At 37.9% G+C, this 18,492-nt stretch overlaps 4 protein-coding genes across 6 annotated transcripts; 2 read left to right on the top strand and 2 right to left on the bottom strand.

The window, feature by feature from the left end:
- Nucleotides 1–124: 124 nt before the first annotated feature.
- Nucleotides 125–5,124, bottom strand: sad (Cytochrome P450 family protein sad). Its single transcript, XM_031988412.2, has 7 exons — nt 4,241–5,124; nt 2,695–3,245; nt 1,584–1,774; nt 1,173–1,507; nt 823–1,047; nt 524–736; nt 125–254 (listed from the first exon to the last, which is right to left on the bottom strand). Exons 2-7 carry the CDS (start codon nt 3,210–3,212, stop codon nt 141–143), a joined length of 1,596 nt encoding a protein of 531 aa, XP_031844272.1. The 5' UTR covers nt 3,213–3,245; nt 4,241–5,124; the 3' UTR covers nt 125–140.
- A 143-nt stretch (nt 5,125–5,267) lies between these two features.
- Nucleotides 5,268–11,895, top strand: LOC116432074 (transmembrane protein 120 homolog). Its single transcript, XM_031988417.2, has 10 exons — nt 5,268–5,385; nt 6,036–6,287; nt 6,923–7,086; nt 8,606–8,684; nt 8,969–9,148; nt 9,606–9,724; nt 9,797–9,955; nt 10,052–10,144; nt 10,230–10,447; nt 10,538–11,895. Exons 5-10 carry the CDS (start codon nt 9,080–9,082, stop codon nt 10,945–10,947), a joined length of 1,068 nt encoding a protein of 355 aa, XP_031844277.1. The 5' UTR covers nt 5,268–5,385; nt 6,036–6,287; nt 6,923–7,086; nt 8,606–8,684; nt 8,969–9,079; the 3' UTR covers nt 10,948–11,895.
- Nucleotides 11,694–17,921, bottom strand: Atg1 (serine/threonine-protein kinase unc-51-like protein Atg1). 3 transcript variants are annotated; one of them, XM_031988409.2, is made up of 13 exons: nt 17,447–17,921; nt 17,242–17,334; nt 16,872–16,922; nt 16,691–16,760; nt 16,412–16,588; nt 16,100–16,334; nt 15,683–15,997; nt 15,337–15,609; nt 15,012–15,265; nt 14,567–14,935; nt 14,361–14,488; nt 14,152–14,287; nt 11,694–14,065 (listed from the first exon to the last, which is right to left on the bottom strand). In XM_031988409.2, the coding sequence occupies exons 1-13, from the start codon at nt 17,534–17,536 to the stop codon at nt 13,992–13,994; spliced, it is 2,265 nt and encodes a 754-aa protein (XP_031844269.1). In that variant the 5' UTR covers nt 17,537–17,921; the 3' UTR covers nt 11,694–13,991. The 3 variants fall into 3 exon arrangements, with proteins under 3 accessions (XP_031844269.1, XP_031844270.1, XP_076228243.1); XM_031988410.2 differs by having other exon boundaries at nt 15,337–15,606; XM_076372128.1 differs by lacking the exon at nt 16,872–16,922.
- Nucleotides 12,193–13,532, top strand: Tspo (Translocator protein). Its single transcript, XM_031988421.2, has 3 exons — nt 12,193–12,339; nt 12,884–13,096; nt 13,175–13,532. The coding sequence occupies exons 1-3, from the start codon at nt 12,226–12,228 to the stop codon at nt 13,367–13,369; spliced, it is 522 nt and encodes a 173-aa protein (XP_031844281.1). The 5' UTR covers nt 12,193–12,225; the 3' UTR covers nt 13,370–13,532.
- Nucleotides 17,922–18,492: the final 571 nt, after the last annotated feature.

Genomic DNA, 18,492 nt, shown 5'->3' with positions numbered 1-18,492 from the left:
ATATATATATATATATATATATATATATATATATATTGAAATTCTAATTACTGTATATACGTGTAAAGGGTTCGAATTTAAAAGATTGTAACAGGAAGCAGGCGGAGATTTCTTGCCGTTGTACCTTATCTTAGTTTGCTTCACTCTCTCCGCGTCAGTCTCAACCGCATCGACTCCGACGGGATAGAAATTAAATGTAAAATCATTCGCACTCGATCCTTGTTTACACAGTCTATCTTAAACGACCTCACCAGCTGAAACATTCGTAAATATGTATTAACGTTTCGCGTCTCATCTATTTTAAGCTGTATCATACTAGCACGTTAAGCGTTGTAACTCTAAATATCCTAGTGGATCACTTATTTTTTATTTTACCTAGAAAGTGTAGAATACGCAGCTGTTCATCTTACAGAATTTTACGAAACACGCAATTTAATAAAAATATATTTATAATCTCTCTCTGTATGTGTGTGTGTATTGTGTGTGTGTATGTGTGTATGCATTGGTACTAATTCTCAGATACCTCCGCCAAACCGAGCGACATTTGTATTTCCGCCAGTTTCCGGCCGATGCAGCTTCTCGCGCCGAAAGCGAACGGCAGGCTCGCATGAGGGTTCAGTAGACTGCGGTAAGTGCCCTCATCCGTTCTGATCCATCTTTCCGGCAGGAACTCGTTCGGCCGTGAGAAATTCCTGCTGTCGCGGCCGCTCGAATAGATCGACATCACCAATAGTTCCTGGACGAACAGGTCGCGAACGTTCGAATTTATTTTCTTCTCATCTCGCACCATGATTATCATAATAATGCAATAACGTCGTTTACCCCTTTCGACACGAAGTAATTGCCAATCACGTTGTCTTCCGGTAAATACCGTGAGATGAACGGCGCGGTAGGGTATAACCTAAGAGTCTCCTTGATTACGCTTTTCAGCTGTGGATCCCGGTGCAGTTCTTTTCGCGGAAGATCTCTCAAGTGCTCGTACAGAGCTTCCTGCCTCTCGGGATGATTGCTCATTAACAACAGAATCCATTGCAAGGTGGTCGCTGTCTACAATTCAAATTCGAAATGCTCTATTTTGTAATGTATTTATATATATATATATATATATATATATATATATATATATATATATAATATCTATAATATATATAGATATTTGAAAGTATATCTACTGTATCGCCAGCTGCTAGAATAAAGTCAGTGACAACGCAGATAGCGTCCTCCTCTCGAATCCCCTCGTCCAGCATCTTCTTCAGCAGCCCATCGCCGCTTAGTTGAATCATTCGTAGCACCAGGTTTCGAACGATTTCGAACGCGGTGTCCACGCATGCAACGAATCGCATCCAGACCGGAAGTCGCAAGTTCATTGCCACTTTGGCTGGGATTATGGCCAGTCTAGCGGAGTATTCGAATATTTTCTGCAGCATCGTCGCCAGTTCTTCGAAGTTTTCAGACAACTCGGGTTTGTAAGTGTGCCAAGAGGTGCCCATTAACGTGGCCATCATTGCTAGAAAATTGAATGAAATATTTTATAGTATTGTTCCATGATGTTTATACACGAAATAAATGTATGCTGTATTTACCCTCGATGGACCATTGATAAAGTTGAAGTTGCAAGTTCGTTATCACAGAATCGGTTCTCACTTGTTTCTGCCATTTACTGACCAGCTCCTTGGCCGCCTTCTCGCAGGGACCAGTCATTAAATTCGATGGATCTGGTACTAGCATCACTTTATTCAATATTTTACGGAAGTGCATCCATTCCTCTCCATCCCTTTTTAAACGTACAATGTATATTGGTTACTTTTATTATTATTATATAATTGTTACCTTTGCTCCTTTATGTCGTTAATTATAACATTGACAATTAAATGGCGTTTACTCGTTAATTGTGAGCGAAAATAACAGAAGCTACATCAATAAACAACTTACTATTTACAATTACACTTTCCTTAACACTTTCCTTAACACTTTTTATGCCACGGAAATTTCACTCACAATCTACTATTGATCTTTTTAATAAAATATTAAGTTATATTCAAATTTCTGATAATTTTCATACATTCAGACATTGTTTCTCTATGTTCACGGTGCTTTGCAACACATACCATAAACATTCTTAATCACATGTCCCTTAAAAATATTTTCTTCCAAAAATTAGCAATTTGATTGTATTAACAATCCGTTCAAAACGACAATCAACGCTAAAACTACTAAACGGTGAACTTTCCAAATTTTTCTATACAAACCCTAAGAGTGCATCTATCGACTTAGATCATTCAAAGCTTAGATAGTATTAAAACAATTTCCTGAAAAATTTAGAGAAGCATCTATTTCTTTCAATAATGGCAAAAGGAGAATTTAGGAATGGGTCATTTCATTATTAACCCTTTGCACTCGAAAGATGACTCTCAGTCAGCATTTGATTTCCTGTGAAGCTATAAAGTTTGATATTTAATATTTAATATTTAATATTTAATACTTGATTTGATATTTGATATTTAATATTACACTTCATATAATGCATCAATCTGAGAAATATCGACGTAAGCTTTGTCCGTCAATTCACGTGAATTTCTCGTCTATTGGTTTTACAAAATATCGTCTTCACCTCATCAGAAAACGTCGAAATATTTCTATTGAAAAACTTCGGACTGCAAAGGGTTAAATAGCGTGTATCATTGAGAAATTTACATGAACAGTAATCCCCGGCGACACTTCCGTATATCGTTGTACAGCGTCCACGCTTCCGGTATGAAGTGCCTGGGCGCCGGTCCCTCCAGCCGGAAGATCCTGCGGAACTCGGTCGGCGAATTGACGAACACCGCCGAAACGGGTCCCAGCTGTTCCCTGTACACCGGGCCCAGTTCCCCGTGCCTCCTGTCCACATATTCGTGCTGCCTTTTCGCGCCGCCGGCGAGCAGAAATGAGAACAGCGTTCCGAACAAAGGAAGTCCCCGCGGTTCCGGCGGCCCCTGCAGCCTGTTTCCGGCGGCGGGGGTGCTCGCAACGCCGTAGTTCCTCTCCGGCGATTTCTCGATCGCTTCGATCTTCGATTGCGCAGCGCCATCTGCTGTCTTCGCGATGTTCGACAGATCGTCGATTCTCGTCGCCCCTGCGTAACCGCAACCGGGCGCTCGTTGGCTCGGCAGGGTAACGCCGTCGAGATTGATCCGTTTGCCAGCTTTCAACACGCTCCGCGCGACGTTCATCTTTCACACCTCTCGGTCCGCCGGCTGGCCGAACTGTAAATCGTATCGGAATCGGTTACATCCTCACCACGGTACGCTCGTTACTGTCACTATCGATTTTCGAAAATATCATTGCCCTCTACCATGTGTGCGTTACTTTCACTTTTTACGACGGGCTGATAATGCGCGGGAAATCCCCTGCGACTTTACCGATCCGGCGCGGTAATTGGCGACGGCCCGGCGCCGCGACGGTTTTTAAGGGTTGCCGCACAACGATCACGCGTATTAGCACGCGTCGAATTCGATGCCTGTTGCAGACTAATCGTTTCTCGTTTCAGTACGGGAAACGTGACTCTAATGGAAAATCTTTCGAGCCGATCGCTCGGGAATATTTTATTCTTCGGTCTGCCCGGCGTTCTGAGTGAACTAACCAAGTTGGTATGGTTGTCAGTCATTGATTCGCGTGAATTACTATCGATTATCTTTTATTACCGTTAACCCTCTGTGAGCCGAATTTTTATTCGTGATTATAACAGAATCTTAATTGAATGATGACGTGACACTTTCACGTCTGAGAGTGTAAAAGTTGAAGGAAACTGATTCAATCGACTGAGATTAATAAATCAACTGCAAACTGAAATAAATCAGATGCCAATGTACTGATGTATGTCTTCGAAGTCACGTGGGCCTAGAGAGGGTTAATTACAATGAATATTTCTATGAATTTCTATCAATAATCTTTTATTGCAATTAATTATAATGAATCTTTCTTTATATGAATTTTTATCGATAATCTTTTATTGCAATTAATTACAGCGAACATGTCTTTATATGAATCTCTATCAATAATCTGTTACAACTAATTACAATGAACACTTCTTTCCATAAATCTTCGTCAACAATATTTCCTATTTCCAACGAGCAGCCCGAACCGAATCGCCTGGCGACGCAGCGACCGGATCTACCGGAGCGTCAGTGAATGGTAATCATTAAAAAATCGCTGGTCCGAAACTACTTAGCGTCCACTGTCGTGCACGAGAAACACCTACCGCCGGTAAGAGATCCCCTATCGTACAGATTCTGCGGTACACTGGTAATCACAGCTAAAGTTGTACGCTGATTGCAGGCCGGCGTTACACGTGAAGAAGATCGAATACCGTTTACTATGCCGTTATCTAGAAGCTGCGTACCCCTCCGCGCTGCAGGTTTCCACTTTCCTCCACGGAGAATTCCTTCGGCTTCGTGATTCACCGGCTTCTTATTTTCCACAGATTACAGTGGCGTCGCGATTAACATATAATTACCATGCACGATTAACGGACGTTACCGGACAACATCCCGGGGAAATTGACAAACAATATCGCGCCCTGTTCCTCACCATCGACCGCTGCTGTTATTTTTAACGTTGGTATTTCAAACTTTGACTCCTACGAGCATTCAGATAACAATTATTCTCCGCGTTGTTCCTTGTTAACACTAGAAGTCGTTGTCACTCGCATTGAATTCTATAAGCATTAATAAATCTTTAGCTTGATTCTTATTAACAAAGTTATGCGAACAGGTATTCCAATTGTACTATTAAATCTCTAATTTCTAAGATCTAAAACGGATAATTTGTCTAAGAATAGAACAAACAGTAAGCAACAAACAGTAAATCTAATGTTAATCTTTTAACACGTTAAGCCGTGTCACGACTGACGCTTCTGACTTGATAACAATAACATACAAGATAAACGATGTGAAATGAAATGTTTAATGTAGATAGGTTGATAATTTAATGCAAATATTGTAACGCTAAGTAATTAATAATTCCTGCTTTATTTTGCTGCAAAAGAACTCTACAGGAAAACGCTTAAGATTTTCATGGCGCTTAACGTGTTAACTATTTTAGATTCTCTTCTGAGTTTCACTCGGCGGTAAGAGTAATTCACTTTGAAAGCTCCAGAGAAATATTTGATTCGATATCGTGACGATATTCTTCCTCCGATTCTTTCTTCGAAGATAAAAGATCACTTATCCGAAGATAAAAGACCCCGGAGAACTGCGCACGCCGACGACACTGTAGCAAGGGACCCACTCAATCATCGAATCACCGTTTTTTAATTGTCGTTAGCCACTAGTACAGTCCCGCCGTCCGATCGTGGTCGTCCCGAGACCATTGCGCCGGCCACTACACTATTTAACAGTTTCGAAGGTATTTAAATCTCCAGTTGAAACTTCTCACACCGGAGTGGGGAGCACGTATTAGACGTTCCGGGAACAAAGAATGAAGAGCTGCAGAAGATTTTCTGTTCCGATAAGATCGTCCTAATATTCACTGCTTCCACGTCGAGTAATCTTAACGCTGGAACTACCGAGCAGTCTTATTGACTTCTCCAATTTCTCTGTGGAAACTCCAACAGTGCTATTGAAACTTCTATTGATTTACAATTCAGTTTACCTATTGCTAAATCGGTTTCTATAATTTCTCAGAGGATTATTCGTTATCAATAATTGTAAAAAGAAATCAGAAATAGGTTGACCTCTCTGGTAGTTCTAGTGTTAACCCTTTGCACTCCAGAAGTTTTTCACCGGAAATATTCAATATTTTCTAATGACAGATTACATTTTCTTAGATTGAATTAAGAAATCTCACATGTATCAAGAAAGAGAACTATTTTTTTCAATATTTCGTACATTGATGCATTACACAAAGTTTAATATTAAATATCAAAGTTTACAGTTTCGCTGTGTCAAATCATTTGGTGACTTAGAGGCGCCTCTGGAGTGCAAAGGGTTAATTTATAAGAATGTATAAGAATGTCAATGCAACGTTCCAAGCTAACTACTGCTGATCTTTTACAGTCGCATCAGTGAAGAGACTTTCCCAGACGCTAACGAAACGCTGGTGGACGGGAAGTGGAGGTACTCGAGCACAGTTGAATAAAACCAGAAGATTTCGAATCGATAATCGATGCTCGGCCGGACTATTCGGTTTTGACAGCGTGCTAGAAGCGGCCTACTTGTTTCGAAAGAAGTCAACGCCTGTAGATACGCTCCGAGATACATTCGTCTCGTTCCTGGACTCGCATTGTCTTCTCGGTTGTTCCTCGGACGGTAAGATTTCGACTTGAACGCGTACGAATCATCGTTAACACGTTGACTGCCACGGTGGTCACCGATGACCGCAGCTTCCAGATTACTGAGGAACAATTACGATAAAAAGCTCGATTTTAAATAAGAATATTTAGTAACAAGTAGCTAGATCATAATATGACTATTGTGCTACTAAATCGTTAATGATTATTTTCAATGTCTGCCTTTGTTATTAAAGAATAAGTACTAATCAAAACGCTAGCAATTCTGGCAGTCAACGTAACACAAGGAATCATAAGAGAAGAGAAGAAGAGAGCTAGCAGCGTAATTTTATATTTTACATAAAGAATGAAATTAATTACAGATTTGTTATTTAAAGTTAAAAGCTACGGAATTATATTTAGCAACTCCATAACTCCTTCCAGTTTCATTCTTTCATTTTCTTTAGATTTATCGGATTGAATAAAATAAATTAAAGAGATCCTTATTAAAATAAACGCTGGTAACGAACGTGTTAATCGGTAGTTTCAGTGTAAAACGCTCGCGACTGTATAGCCAGTGTTACACAACGAAATATTGGTAAACTTTTTATCCAAAGGTCACCGCATTCTATTAGCGTTAACCGCGACCGAATCTAATACAGCTTTAATATGTAGGAACGTATTCAAATCCGTTCAAGGAAATAAACGTCCGCTCGTTTCCGGCTAGTCTGTGGAAACGCATAACATTGGAGGTAATAGATTCACGGGGCAAGAAACCAACGAAGAACGAGCGTCCCGTCCACGCAGTGAGGTCACAGGATCGTCGTTCCCGAGATATGGTAAAATAGATTGCAACCAGCTGAGCAGAAAGCGATTTTATTAGCTCAACCCTAATCAGACCACATTGTGACTTTGAGTCACATTTGAACTTTCTACTTAAATTTTTTCATTATCTCACATTGCTTCCAAAAGTATTTTGAGCTTTTAAAATGTCCCTATAAACAAACACAATAACATTTTAATCCTTTTATTCTCATAAGTGAGAGTCACCATGAAACGTGGTACGATTAGGGTTAATGCAGAAAACTTGACTTTTGTGCATGATTGAGAAAGAAATTTCTGTTGAAATTAACCCTCTATGGCCTGAATTTTTCTCCATGATTATAACAAAATCTATGCACAAAATATATTTATATAAAGCTATAAAATATATTCCTTTGATGAAATTATTCAAAGTATTGAATACATTGATAATTTGTGTTCATATGTGGATATTTATTAAAGGAATATATTTTATAACTTTCAAGTTACAATGACGTTAAACCTTCACGCCTGAGTATGAAAGTTTAAGTCAACTGATTACTTAATTTTATTCACCACTTTGCAGAATGAAATAAATCAAAATGCCACTATATTAATATGTGACTTCAAAGTTACATGGGCCTACAGAGGGTTAACGCATAAGGACACTGGTTTCTTCCTTTTCATTTAATTTTCATTTATGTAAAGAGCAGTCGAGTTACAAAAGTAAATTGAAACACTAATTGGAAACAGACGTCAGAAGTTCTGCATCGAGCCGATATTTACCGGTGGAACCGGGTAGCACTTTTGTCTTCGCGGATCCCCGCGGTGCTCTCTCTCTCTCTCTCTCTCTCTCTCTCTCTCTCTCTCTCTCTCTCTCTCTTTCTCTCTCTTTCTCTCTCTTCCGCCCTTTTTCCGTCTCCACCTGGTCAACGACCGTGAAAAAATTCACGTGTTCGCTGGGACGCGGCAGAACGCGGCTCGAAATTGCCGATTGTGCCGGGGAAAGAAAGGATTTGCAATTGTTTACGAGCCCGGTAACACGGCGCGCGTGAATGGCTCGACGAAAACACGAAGACGAGCAACGCGGCTCCCTGAATCGCCGTCACGGCAACGTTGAACCAAAAATAGGCATGGAATCACTTCGGCTCCCGAATCTCGGAGGATGCCGCTCCGTCGAGGAACACGAAACGAGAAAAAACAAATTTGCTTTATTAGATTGTAAGCATGATTTACAGGGACGCGAGAGTCATCGAGATTTCTCGTAGTCTTCTCGTGTCTCGCCTGATCTTGTTTCCACGGGAATTAATTGGGGAACTCTGGGAAATATTGCACGTGCTTTTGGGTAATTCGGAATTCATGATGATAATGATAACGAATGTTCTTTACTTTTATTTGATAATTATTTATATTATATATATTATTTTGTACTGGTAATTATTTCCATTTCATTCTTTAAATCGACGATTCAGTTTATTATCTTTAAACTGATTCCGATGGAATATAAATGAATCGTTCGTTTGAAATATTATTTGAACGTACACTCGAATTTTTTAGGAGACGTGGAACGTGCTCGAAGCAGCCAAATAAAATGTTTTATGGGTGAAACGATACAGGGATTTATCATTGGAATTACGTAAGTTTAATTGAATTGGGAAATAATCTAGATAAATTTCATCACGTTCAAACTTCGTCTAATTTGTTCTTGATATAATTGGAATTATGAGTATGGAATAATTCTATTTGCTATGTAACGTTGGAATTTATTTTGCATTGTATTTATCAACGTTGATAAGAAATGTGCACCGTGCATGATTCTTTGTAAAACAATTATGTACATTTTCCGACTACAATTTTCGGATATACGGTTTTATCATACGTCGGCCCTGAAGATCACGATAATGAAATGTCGGCTTTTAGAGCACTCTGCCGCTAGATCTACGAGGAAGTGGTCGACCGCAGTAACACGATTGACCGTGGTGTACCTGAATTTTTAGATAGTTCTTGGCCATCGTATTTTTCATCGCCACAATGGACACCGATGTCGAATCTTGTTTAAAAGATTGGAACGACCTGGCACAAGATTACAAGGAGTTGGAAGTAAGATTATTTCTCGTTAATCAAGAATATTAATTGAGGTGTCGACGCTTCAACGTGATCGGATCGTTTCGTTCGAGGTTAAGGGTTCCCTATTGTTTATCCATAGTAAATACCTGAAACCGGTATCCCATTGTTTATAAATCGGCATTGAAACTGAATATTGCTTCGGTCGAAAACTCTGCTTGTGTCTTACAATATGGCATTTGCATTACGTTGCTCGAGTACCTTTGCCCTTAATGGCTGAGAAGTAATAATTGTAACTGTAGTAAAGGAAACAATGGTATTTTACCTGTTTAGTAAGTTCGTTGAAAAACGTGAAAAAAAGATTAGAATGTTACTCAAGATTGTAATATGTACAGTCCTGTTTTTGGATTTCCAACTTTTCTAGAATTAACTGTGTAACATACCTGTGCTTGTAAATGGTTTAATAACACAAATATTCTTATATTTCTGATAGGCATTAAATAGAGAATATCTTGCGAAATTAGAAGAAGTGAGCGAATTGCAAGCGAAATGCTTAAAAGGTATTTCTCATCAGAGGTACAGAATGGGTGTAATACAAAAATCATTGAAGCAGTAAGTAAACAATTATGAAATTTTATCGAAACTGTTTTTTCAATTTATAAGAAAAATCATGTAACTTGTCAGATTACACGCAAGCGAAGCTGGAAAAAGCTTGGACAAGGATATGACTAAAAGAAAGCAGCAGTTACATGAAATAGAACAAACTTTACCTAAACCAAATGGCACGTACCTCCAGATTATTTTAGGCAGCGTTAATGTCTCCATACTAAATAAAAGTGATAAGTAAGTATAACTGTAACTCCTACATAAGAAAAATTCTTGCATACAATTTATATATATTAAAGAATGTATGATTTAATTTTATTCTGATATTTTCAGATTCAAGTATAAAGATGAATATGAAAAATTTAAATTAGTCCTTTCTGTAATTGGTTTTATTTTATCTGTAATAAATCTAGTAACTAATGTCAGGTAAACCATCACTTATGTTGTATTAAACCTTAACAAAACCATTGTATTCATAGTAATTAATATTCTACACCAATGTCTGTTTCAGAACTTTGGAACTTAGTTTTATGTTCCTTTTAGTCTGGTATTATTGCACACTGACAATAAGAGAAAGTATATTAAAAGTAAATGGTTCAAGAATTAAAGGTTGGTGGAGATTTCACCATTTTCTTTCAACTGTAGTTTCTGGTGTCTTATTAGTATGGCCTAACACAGGACCATGGTATGCGTTTAGACATCAATTTATGTGGTTCAACGTATACATTAGTAAGCAATTTCTCTTCAGTAATCTTCTAATAATTTAAATGTTATGTAATAACGTATAAAAATTTCAACTATTATAATTTTATCATTCAGGTTTCGTGCAATATTTGCAATTCTGCTATCAACGCGGTGTTTTATATCGCTTGAAAGCGTTAGGCGAGAGACATAACATGGACATCACTATAGAAGGTTTTCACTCATGGATGTGGCGTGGATTGTCTTTTTTACTGCCATTCCTTTTTATTGGATACCTATTTCAATTATATAACGCGTACACATTATATACATTAACGTCTCACCCAGAAGCTACATGGCACGTTCCAGTTCTCAGTGCTATGTTCTTGGTACTTTTCCTTGGTAATATAATAACAACTATCATGGTGATCCCTCAAAAGTTAAGAGAACGCGTGAAAGATCATCTGCCCGGAGTGTTTACATCTAAACCTGAGAAGAAAAGGGAGGTGAACGGAGAAGAGGATATTAAGGATCAAAAGTTTGAATAGAAGGACAATAGTGTACATTGAATATATCGGTTGATAAGAGGAGAAGGAAGAACAGATAATATAGAATGAGCGAATCCGCAAAATACAAAGTTAAAGGTAGTCTGAGAAATCAAGTAGCTATTTGTATTAGTTCCGTACGAAGAAATGCACAGAATACCAAAAACTAGATGAAATGTCTTACAGTTTGCAAGATTCTTTCCTACAACGTACATCTTTTTACAACTGTTGCTAGACACAAGACCAAGTGTTTTAGCCTGTTGTATCATAAGAATCGGACCCACAAAAGTATTCCTTTTGTATACCCTTTCATACCTCGAGGAACTTTTCAACTTTCTGGCTGTACTGCCCTAAAGTTTTATTTTTGTAAAAACTTTCGAGATATGCAAAAATGAATGTGCATTTACTACATTTTGTTTCAAAAATTCCATGGTACGAGATATAAATCTAACTTAGCCATACTGCAAAATATTAGTATATTAATATATTTCATTTTGGAAACAATGTATCATACGTTCTTACTTTTTTTTAAAGTTTTTCATATCAGTTTCATATCATGTTTTCGTACTTTCATGTGATTTGACAGCATATTTTTGAAATTAATGATCTTATTATTTATACTTAGATAAATTAACAAAAAAAAAGTATACAGCTTGAAAAAATTAGATGTTGCATACTTGAATTTTCACAAGTGAAATTGGATCTATGCTATTATATGTTACGGTTTTATCATTCAAATGCTTTGGATATATGTATCTACTTCATAATTTAATTAGAATAACATGTATTAACGCACACGTTTGTATACCACTGCTCACTCTTCTGCTAAAATAGTAATTTATAAGTCGTGCATAACTGTCTCCAAAAAAAATGTATGTAATATAAAAATTATTTGTTCTTATTGTATTTATTAAATTATATGTGTAAATAAAAATGGTATCACTCTCCATATATTCGATGCGTACAATCTTTTTTGTCTGATTCAGGTGTGGTGATGCGTTATAAATAATTTTAAACAGTTTTCGCGGTATCTGTACCATTGTGAGCTAGCTTCGACGACCGATAAAATATCGAATTAATTGCACACGTATAAATTGCATCAGCCGTTATTGCGAATGCGCATAACAAGTACGGTGAAAAAACACTTATCCTTTATACTAGTTACACTACTGAGGTAACTACGTCATAATGTAAGCAGCACTCACGAGTGCATACTGTCTGCTATCAGCACTCGATAAACATATCACCACGAAGGTAGAACGGTTCGCGTTTGCAAATAAAATGCCTGTAATGTGTAGAATGTCTTGGCCGCTTGTGGTAGGTGTCATTCATCCAAATATTGGAGGATGGGCTGGTGCTTATTTTACTAAAAAAAGTATGCAATCTTGGTATCAGGTAATTAAATCGATTTGTTTTTCAAACCACTCGAATTCAATGTTGTTGCTCGAATTTAGTAGATAAACGTACTGTGATTTCTAATTTAAAAAAAACGAATTAAAAAACTGTATAGATCAATGTCTTTATTCTTCCTTGGAGGATTTCTATATCTCTGAAAGAACAGTCACGTTCAATTAAAACACTGAGTCATAAGATACGCGATACGCGAGTACTTAAACAATGCTCGAACTAGTTGATCGGTTTACCGTTAATATCAGAAACATTTGAACATTTTTCTTTAAATAATAAACATTCTTAAACGACGATTACTCTCTATTATTGTCAACCGATAAATGCTATTTATTTCTACTTATAAGGGAAGCCTTTACTGCATCTGATAAAATTCGCAAGAAATCGATACACAATGATAAGATGATTATGCTACTTGCTAGATTACGAAATGACATAATTATCCGATAGTTACATCTTGTACGATTCGTACAATTGTAAAATTAATTTAGATAACACGAAATAATAATGTATCTTTTTAATGCCGAGTAAGACCTTGAACAAACCATGTTGGACTCCACCAAACTGGATGTTTGGACCAGTATGGACAACCCTGTATTGTACAATGGGTTATTCGTCGTATTTAGTATGGAGAGACGGCGGTGGTTTTGAAAGGGCAGCTTTGCCGCTTTCTATTTATGGAACTAATTTGTTATTAAATTGGGCTTGGACTCCTATATTCTTTGGATTACAAAACGTGAAATGGGTATGTCCGAAACAACAACTGTGTACTCTCTCCTAATTCGACCTTAATTCTAATTACTTACACCTCTCGAACTTTTAGGCTTTGTATGACATTATAGTATTGTGGGGAAGCACTTTAGCCGTGGGTGTTTCGTTCTACCAAGTGAACAAACTCGCCGGCTGTTTGATAATTCCTTATTTCGCCTGGACGTCTCTCGCTACAGCGTTGAACTGTGTGATTTACAGAGACAATAAACCAAGTGTAGAAGCTGTTACAGATGGAAAGAAGAAGTAATGTCGAGCAACGGATCTGTAGCACGAAACAGCACTGTATAGTGACACTTGTTGTTGAAAACTATTGTCCGTACCTTTTCTGTTCTTTTTTTCTTTATAATTACTGTATCAACGTTATTGAATAAGATAATGTGCCTCGCATTGAACGCACAATGCTGTTAGTATACACATTTTTATTATTTGATATGAAATAAAGGTTAGTTAATCAACCATACGTACATTACAATATGTATTTATATATATATGTATATATATATATCATATATCTTATAATATATATATTATACACGCACTATATAATATATATATTACATATATAATTATAATTCATTATCCGCGTCATTAATAAAATCATATAAAGAAAAACTGTTAAGAATCATTTTTTGGTACTCTTCCATGGGGTAATCTACCCTATTCTGCTTAGATACCTAACAAACTTCACTATATTACGCTTAAATCTTAATTTTGCTTTTTTTCTTTCTACAATGTCTCATCTTTGTAGTATGATCAATGAATTAACATCTTTTATACAGAATAGGGCAGAATATCTTACACAAGAGAGGTATCGAATACGGTACGGGTTTGGGCGGGTCGCTGCTTCCTGCTGCCGTATTTCATAAGCGCTATGTTGGATCCGTTGCGTAAATGTAACCTTGCTTTTGAAGTACGTACAAGCGTTTCTCAACGGCGTCTTTGTCTGGAACGAAAGAAATCATTCTTCTTTTAAACACTTATAACACGGATTTGAGGTATCGGTACAAGCGTAAAACAACAATAAATTACATTTAATAAGTAGAGCTCTATCTTGACTATGACTGACATGTTGTGATAAAGAATGTAGCAATATCTGTGCTGTATGATACCGCTGGAAACACTCCGCGGGATTGCCAAACAATTCGTCCAATGCCGCCGACTGACACTGTCACAGAAATGCAGAGATAAATATTCGTACTTGTCCACGCAATTTTCAATCGATTAATATTATTACTTACCATCTGTATGGCATGATTATAAAGAATTTTATCCGCTGTAGCTCCCGTTTGATGAAGAAGTCCAGCACTGTTCAGCTGTTTACATTCTGCGAGGCACGATCTAAACTTTTCGTTCATTGTATTCACCACTGCAACACATTCGAATTTTAATATAGAATCTATAGTACACAACTGATCGTAGGTAAGATTATAACGTGAAGTTTTACCGTCTTTAACGCTGGTGGTCGGTTGTAATCTGCCAGCCTTCAGTTGCTGCGTCGCAAGGCTCAATCCGGAACTGAGCCATTGGAGCGCTCTGACGAGCAGGATTACTTGCTCGGCTCTTCTCCTCGTCGCCGCGTTACTCGCTTGCTCGATACCGCCCAGAGGCGCGCCCAAGGGACCCGCTCTTGTCCTCGCCACCTCACACACGCATTCGCATAAAGCAACAACAAAGTTTAACTTCGCTAATATTTCGTTGTGTTCTCGTTCTAACAGTGTTTCCTCCGGGAGTTCGGGCGCGATGAACGTTAGCGGGCGATCATCTTTCGCCGTGGGATTTATTTCTGGTAACAGGTTCTGGAAACTGCCTGCCTCTGAATGTTCAACGAAGAATCGATTATTCCTGTGTCAATAGAAATCTGTATTGCGAAAGTGATGAAAATTACGTACCAGATATCTCGGGAAGAGTGACAGCCCTTGTACCAAACGGAATAACAGGTGAATGCCTCAACGTGTTGTTGTTGTCCTGAAACGCTCTGGACGTAGGAGAACCTAGCACTGCCAACGGCCCCGTTAATAACGGCGAAGATGCGCTATTGTTTCCAGTTGAACGCCTCAACGGCGACGTTCCACTGGAAGTGTGCGAGTGTCTCGCAACTGGACTAACTTGCCATGTGTTTGGAGGCGGGGGTGTCTCGCTTAACCTAGAAATAATCACATTCAGATGGTGCTCCGTTTAAGATCAGTGAAGTACTCTTTAGGAATATTCGCATACCTTCTGCTCGGTGGTGTACCAATCACAAATTGAACACTGGGCGGACTAAGGGAGCCAATGTCGGGAGCATGACTCCTATGCGAATCCACGCTACGTTTCATACTGATTGGTTGAGAACGTGGGACAACACTGCTTCCGGATCTTACGTTGGTAGACGGGGATGATGGTTGTACTATACTTCTTTGAGAAGGTACAGGAATTGGTTCCGAAATAGGTAAGAAGCAAGGCCTCGGTGGACTCACTGCTTCTCTGCTGGTTTGTTTGATATATCTGCTAAACCAATAATGGAATGATGTCGACAATGCAATCTTAGAAATTTCACGGTCAGTGAAAATGAATTACATACTTAACTTGTTGGGTATTGGGATTATTGTCTGTGTCACTGCTGAGATCACTTGGCACAATTACGAAGTCATCTTCAGGACTGGAACACGGACTTGTCGTTTCTGGTTCTGATCTTATAACAGCCGCAGGTCCTTCCGGGATCGCTAGTGTTCCTGGTGAAGCTGGAAGTTCTGCTGGAACTGGACTTGGATTTTCTCTGGTACCTTGGAGAAAAGGATGTCCGAAAAATTCGTCAAAAGGCATACGATCCCTGGCGTTACGCCTTAGAAGACCCATTAGAAGGTCTGACAATTCGGGCGAGGTTCCAGGTGGAATCCTAAAATGACAATTTAATTTAAATTCTACGCTTCTTGTTAATTAAACAGACAGCATAAGCTTTTTCCATATATAAAAATGTAGTGTATGTATTACAACATACTTGGGTCCAAGGTTGGCATTCTTTTCGTAGAACAATTTTAAAGCTTGAGGTGTATGAGCTTGAAATGGCGCTTTTCCAGTTAGACACTGAAAGACAATTGTTCCTAAAGACCAAAGATCCGCTTTCGCATCATACTGAAGCGACATTATCACTTCTGGTGCCATGTACATTGGTGAGCCGCATAATGTTGCAGCCATTACACCATCCTGTAAAAACCTAGCGAAACCAAAATCCGCTGCAACATAAAAAAATATATTTTAAATAACTATAATGTCTGTAAGTTGAATGTAAATGAATGCAATTATTTCTTACCGATCTTTAAAGTGATTTGATGTGGTTGTGGACATGCTTTACCACAATTATGACTGAGCAAAATGTTCTGTGGCTTAAGATCCCTGTGGACTACACCTTTGGCATGAAGTGCTTTCATTGCACCTGCTAATTGCTTTAGAAACACTCTAATAGTATCTTCGGAAAGGGTGCCTTTCGCTAATATAAATATAATAAATTTTAAATAAAATGAACATAGATAAACTTTGGTGTTATTGTGTTTGAATAATTCAATAACAAATTTGTCCTGGCTACACATACCACTTAAATAATCAGCTAAATCTCCACCATTACAATATTCCATAACCAGGAAGACATTATGATTAGACTCCTAATAATAAATGTGTGATTACATTAGAGCACAAACATCATTATATAATCTTTCCAAATAAATAAAAAATTTTACTGACTGCTCGATAAAATATATATATATAACACTAACCTTACAGTCCAACAATGCAACAACATTTTCATGATGCAATTCTGTTAATTCCTGTAATGTAACGTATTAGTCAACAACAAAACAATGAATTCTTATTAAAAGAGCATAATTTAAATCTCAAAGATTTTTACATAGTTAATTTATGGATGATGAAATAAGAATTACGCTCGATCGACAGATTCTTTTAGTAGCCACACATCAATTCGAACTTATCAGCAAGTTAATCGGAAGCAACTTGTTTATCGCATAATTTGAATAAAAACAATGTATCTAGTGGAAGCCTGGATTCATTCGTACTTGAAATTAAGAATGAGAAGTGAAATTTAAAACCGTAACATGCTTGAAGAGATTGGATACTGCGTCAATGTACCTTCAGAATCTTGATCTCCTTTCCTAGTAGATTCTGTGACTTTGCTAAACTCTTTTTGGTGATACTTTTGATTGCCACTACGAAATTTGGTTTCTACAGAAATAAAGGACACATTATTGCTGCGATCGGCCGACGCGAGATATTTTTTTGAAAATTTATTATCGGTGATCGTTCGTCGTGATCGAAACGGATTGAGAGGACTCACTTTACGATGTCTACCTCTGAAGACTACAGCGAATGCGCCGTGGCCTATCAGATCTTTTGTGTTGTACTCGTAGTCGCCGACGATTTCCATTCTTGATCTTGATGACTCGGCGATCGAGGATGTTTCACCGATCTTCGGCAAGGGAGGTCAATAGTTTACAAACATAGAAGGATTGGTAAGGGAGATGCATCGCCTGCGGAAAGATCGATACGCGTTATAAGAAAAGTCGCGGCCCGTATGATGTGCTTTCTCATGTGGTGCCTTTTCCTCTTTGTCGATGCCTTCGGTGGAAAAGACTGTAACGGCCTACATCTTGTGCGTCCTCGTTAATTCACATTAATCATCAACCCGTATCACTACACCAACAACAGAGTATACTTGAAAATACAAAACACGATGGAGCATCCACTGTGTCGTACAATCGCTGTCGCAAAATGTCAGACGATCGCAGATAGAGGTCGCGTTAACATCAACAGGCACGTGACCACGGCAGCCGAGCCCCGTAACATAAAATTTCCATAAATTTATGCGCTCAGGAAAACAGGCTTCCGCTTTAATTTATGACAATCGTGAATAACATTTATGACAATTTCTTGTTTCTGAGGTCTTGAAGTTTAACACTGTCTATCATATGTCACGTGCTGCAATAAACGATACATCGAATTCTATGTCTGTTCTAATCCATAGGATTCTTACAGGAGATTTCGTATATTGAAATAAAACTGTTAAAATGATTGTATAATATCTTAATTATCGACAGAATATATTTAATTAGATAGGATGGAATAATTAAATGAATTACGTTTCATTAGCATTTTGGTATAATTTAAAATGTTGCTACAGTTAGCTGAGGACTGTAGAGCATTGCCGTGTATACGTAAGTACGTTTGCGAAGGAAAATAGTTCAATGTTATCATCTCGCATTTAGATATGTACTACTTTGTAAATGTGATTATAATGAATATATATGTAGAACATTTCATCGGCTTCTTAATCGATCTCAAAACTATACGATGACATGTTAATAGGATGTTAAGAAATGAAAA

This window comes from Nomia melanderi, chromosome 11 (assembly GCF_051020985.1).
Source record: "Nomia melanderi isolate GNS246 chromosome 11, iyNomMela1, whole genome shotgun sequence".
In the NCBI taxonomy this organism is placed as follows: domain Eukaryota; kingdom Metazoa; phylum Arthropoda; class Insecta; order Hymenoptera; family Halictidae; genus Nomia; species Nomia melanderi.
Note: the sequence above shows the minus strand (reverse complement) of the source record. Positions and strands in the feature narration are given on the sequence as shown.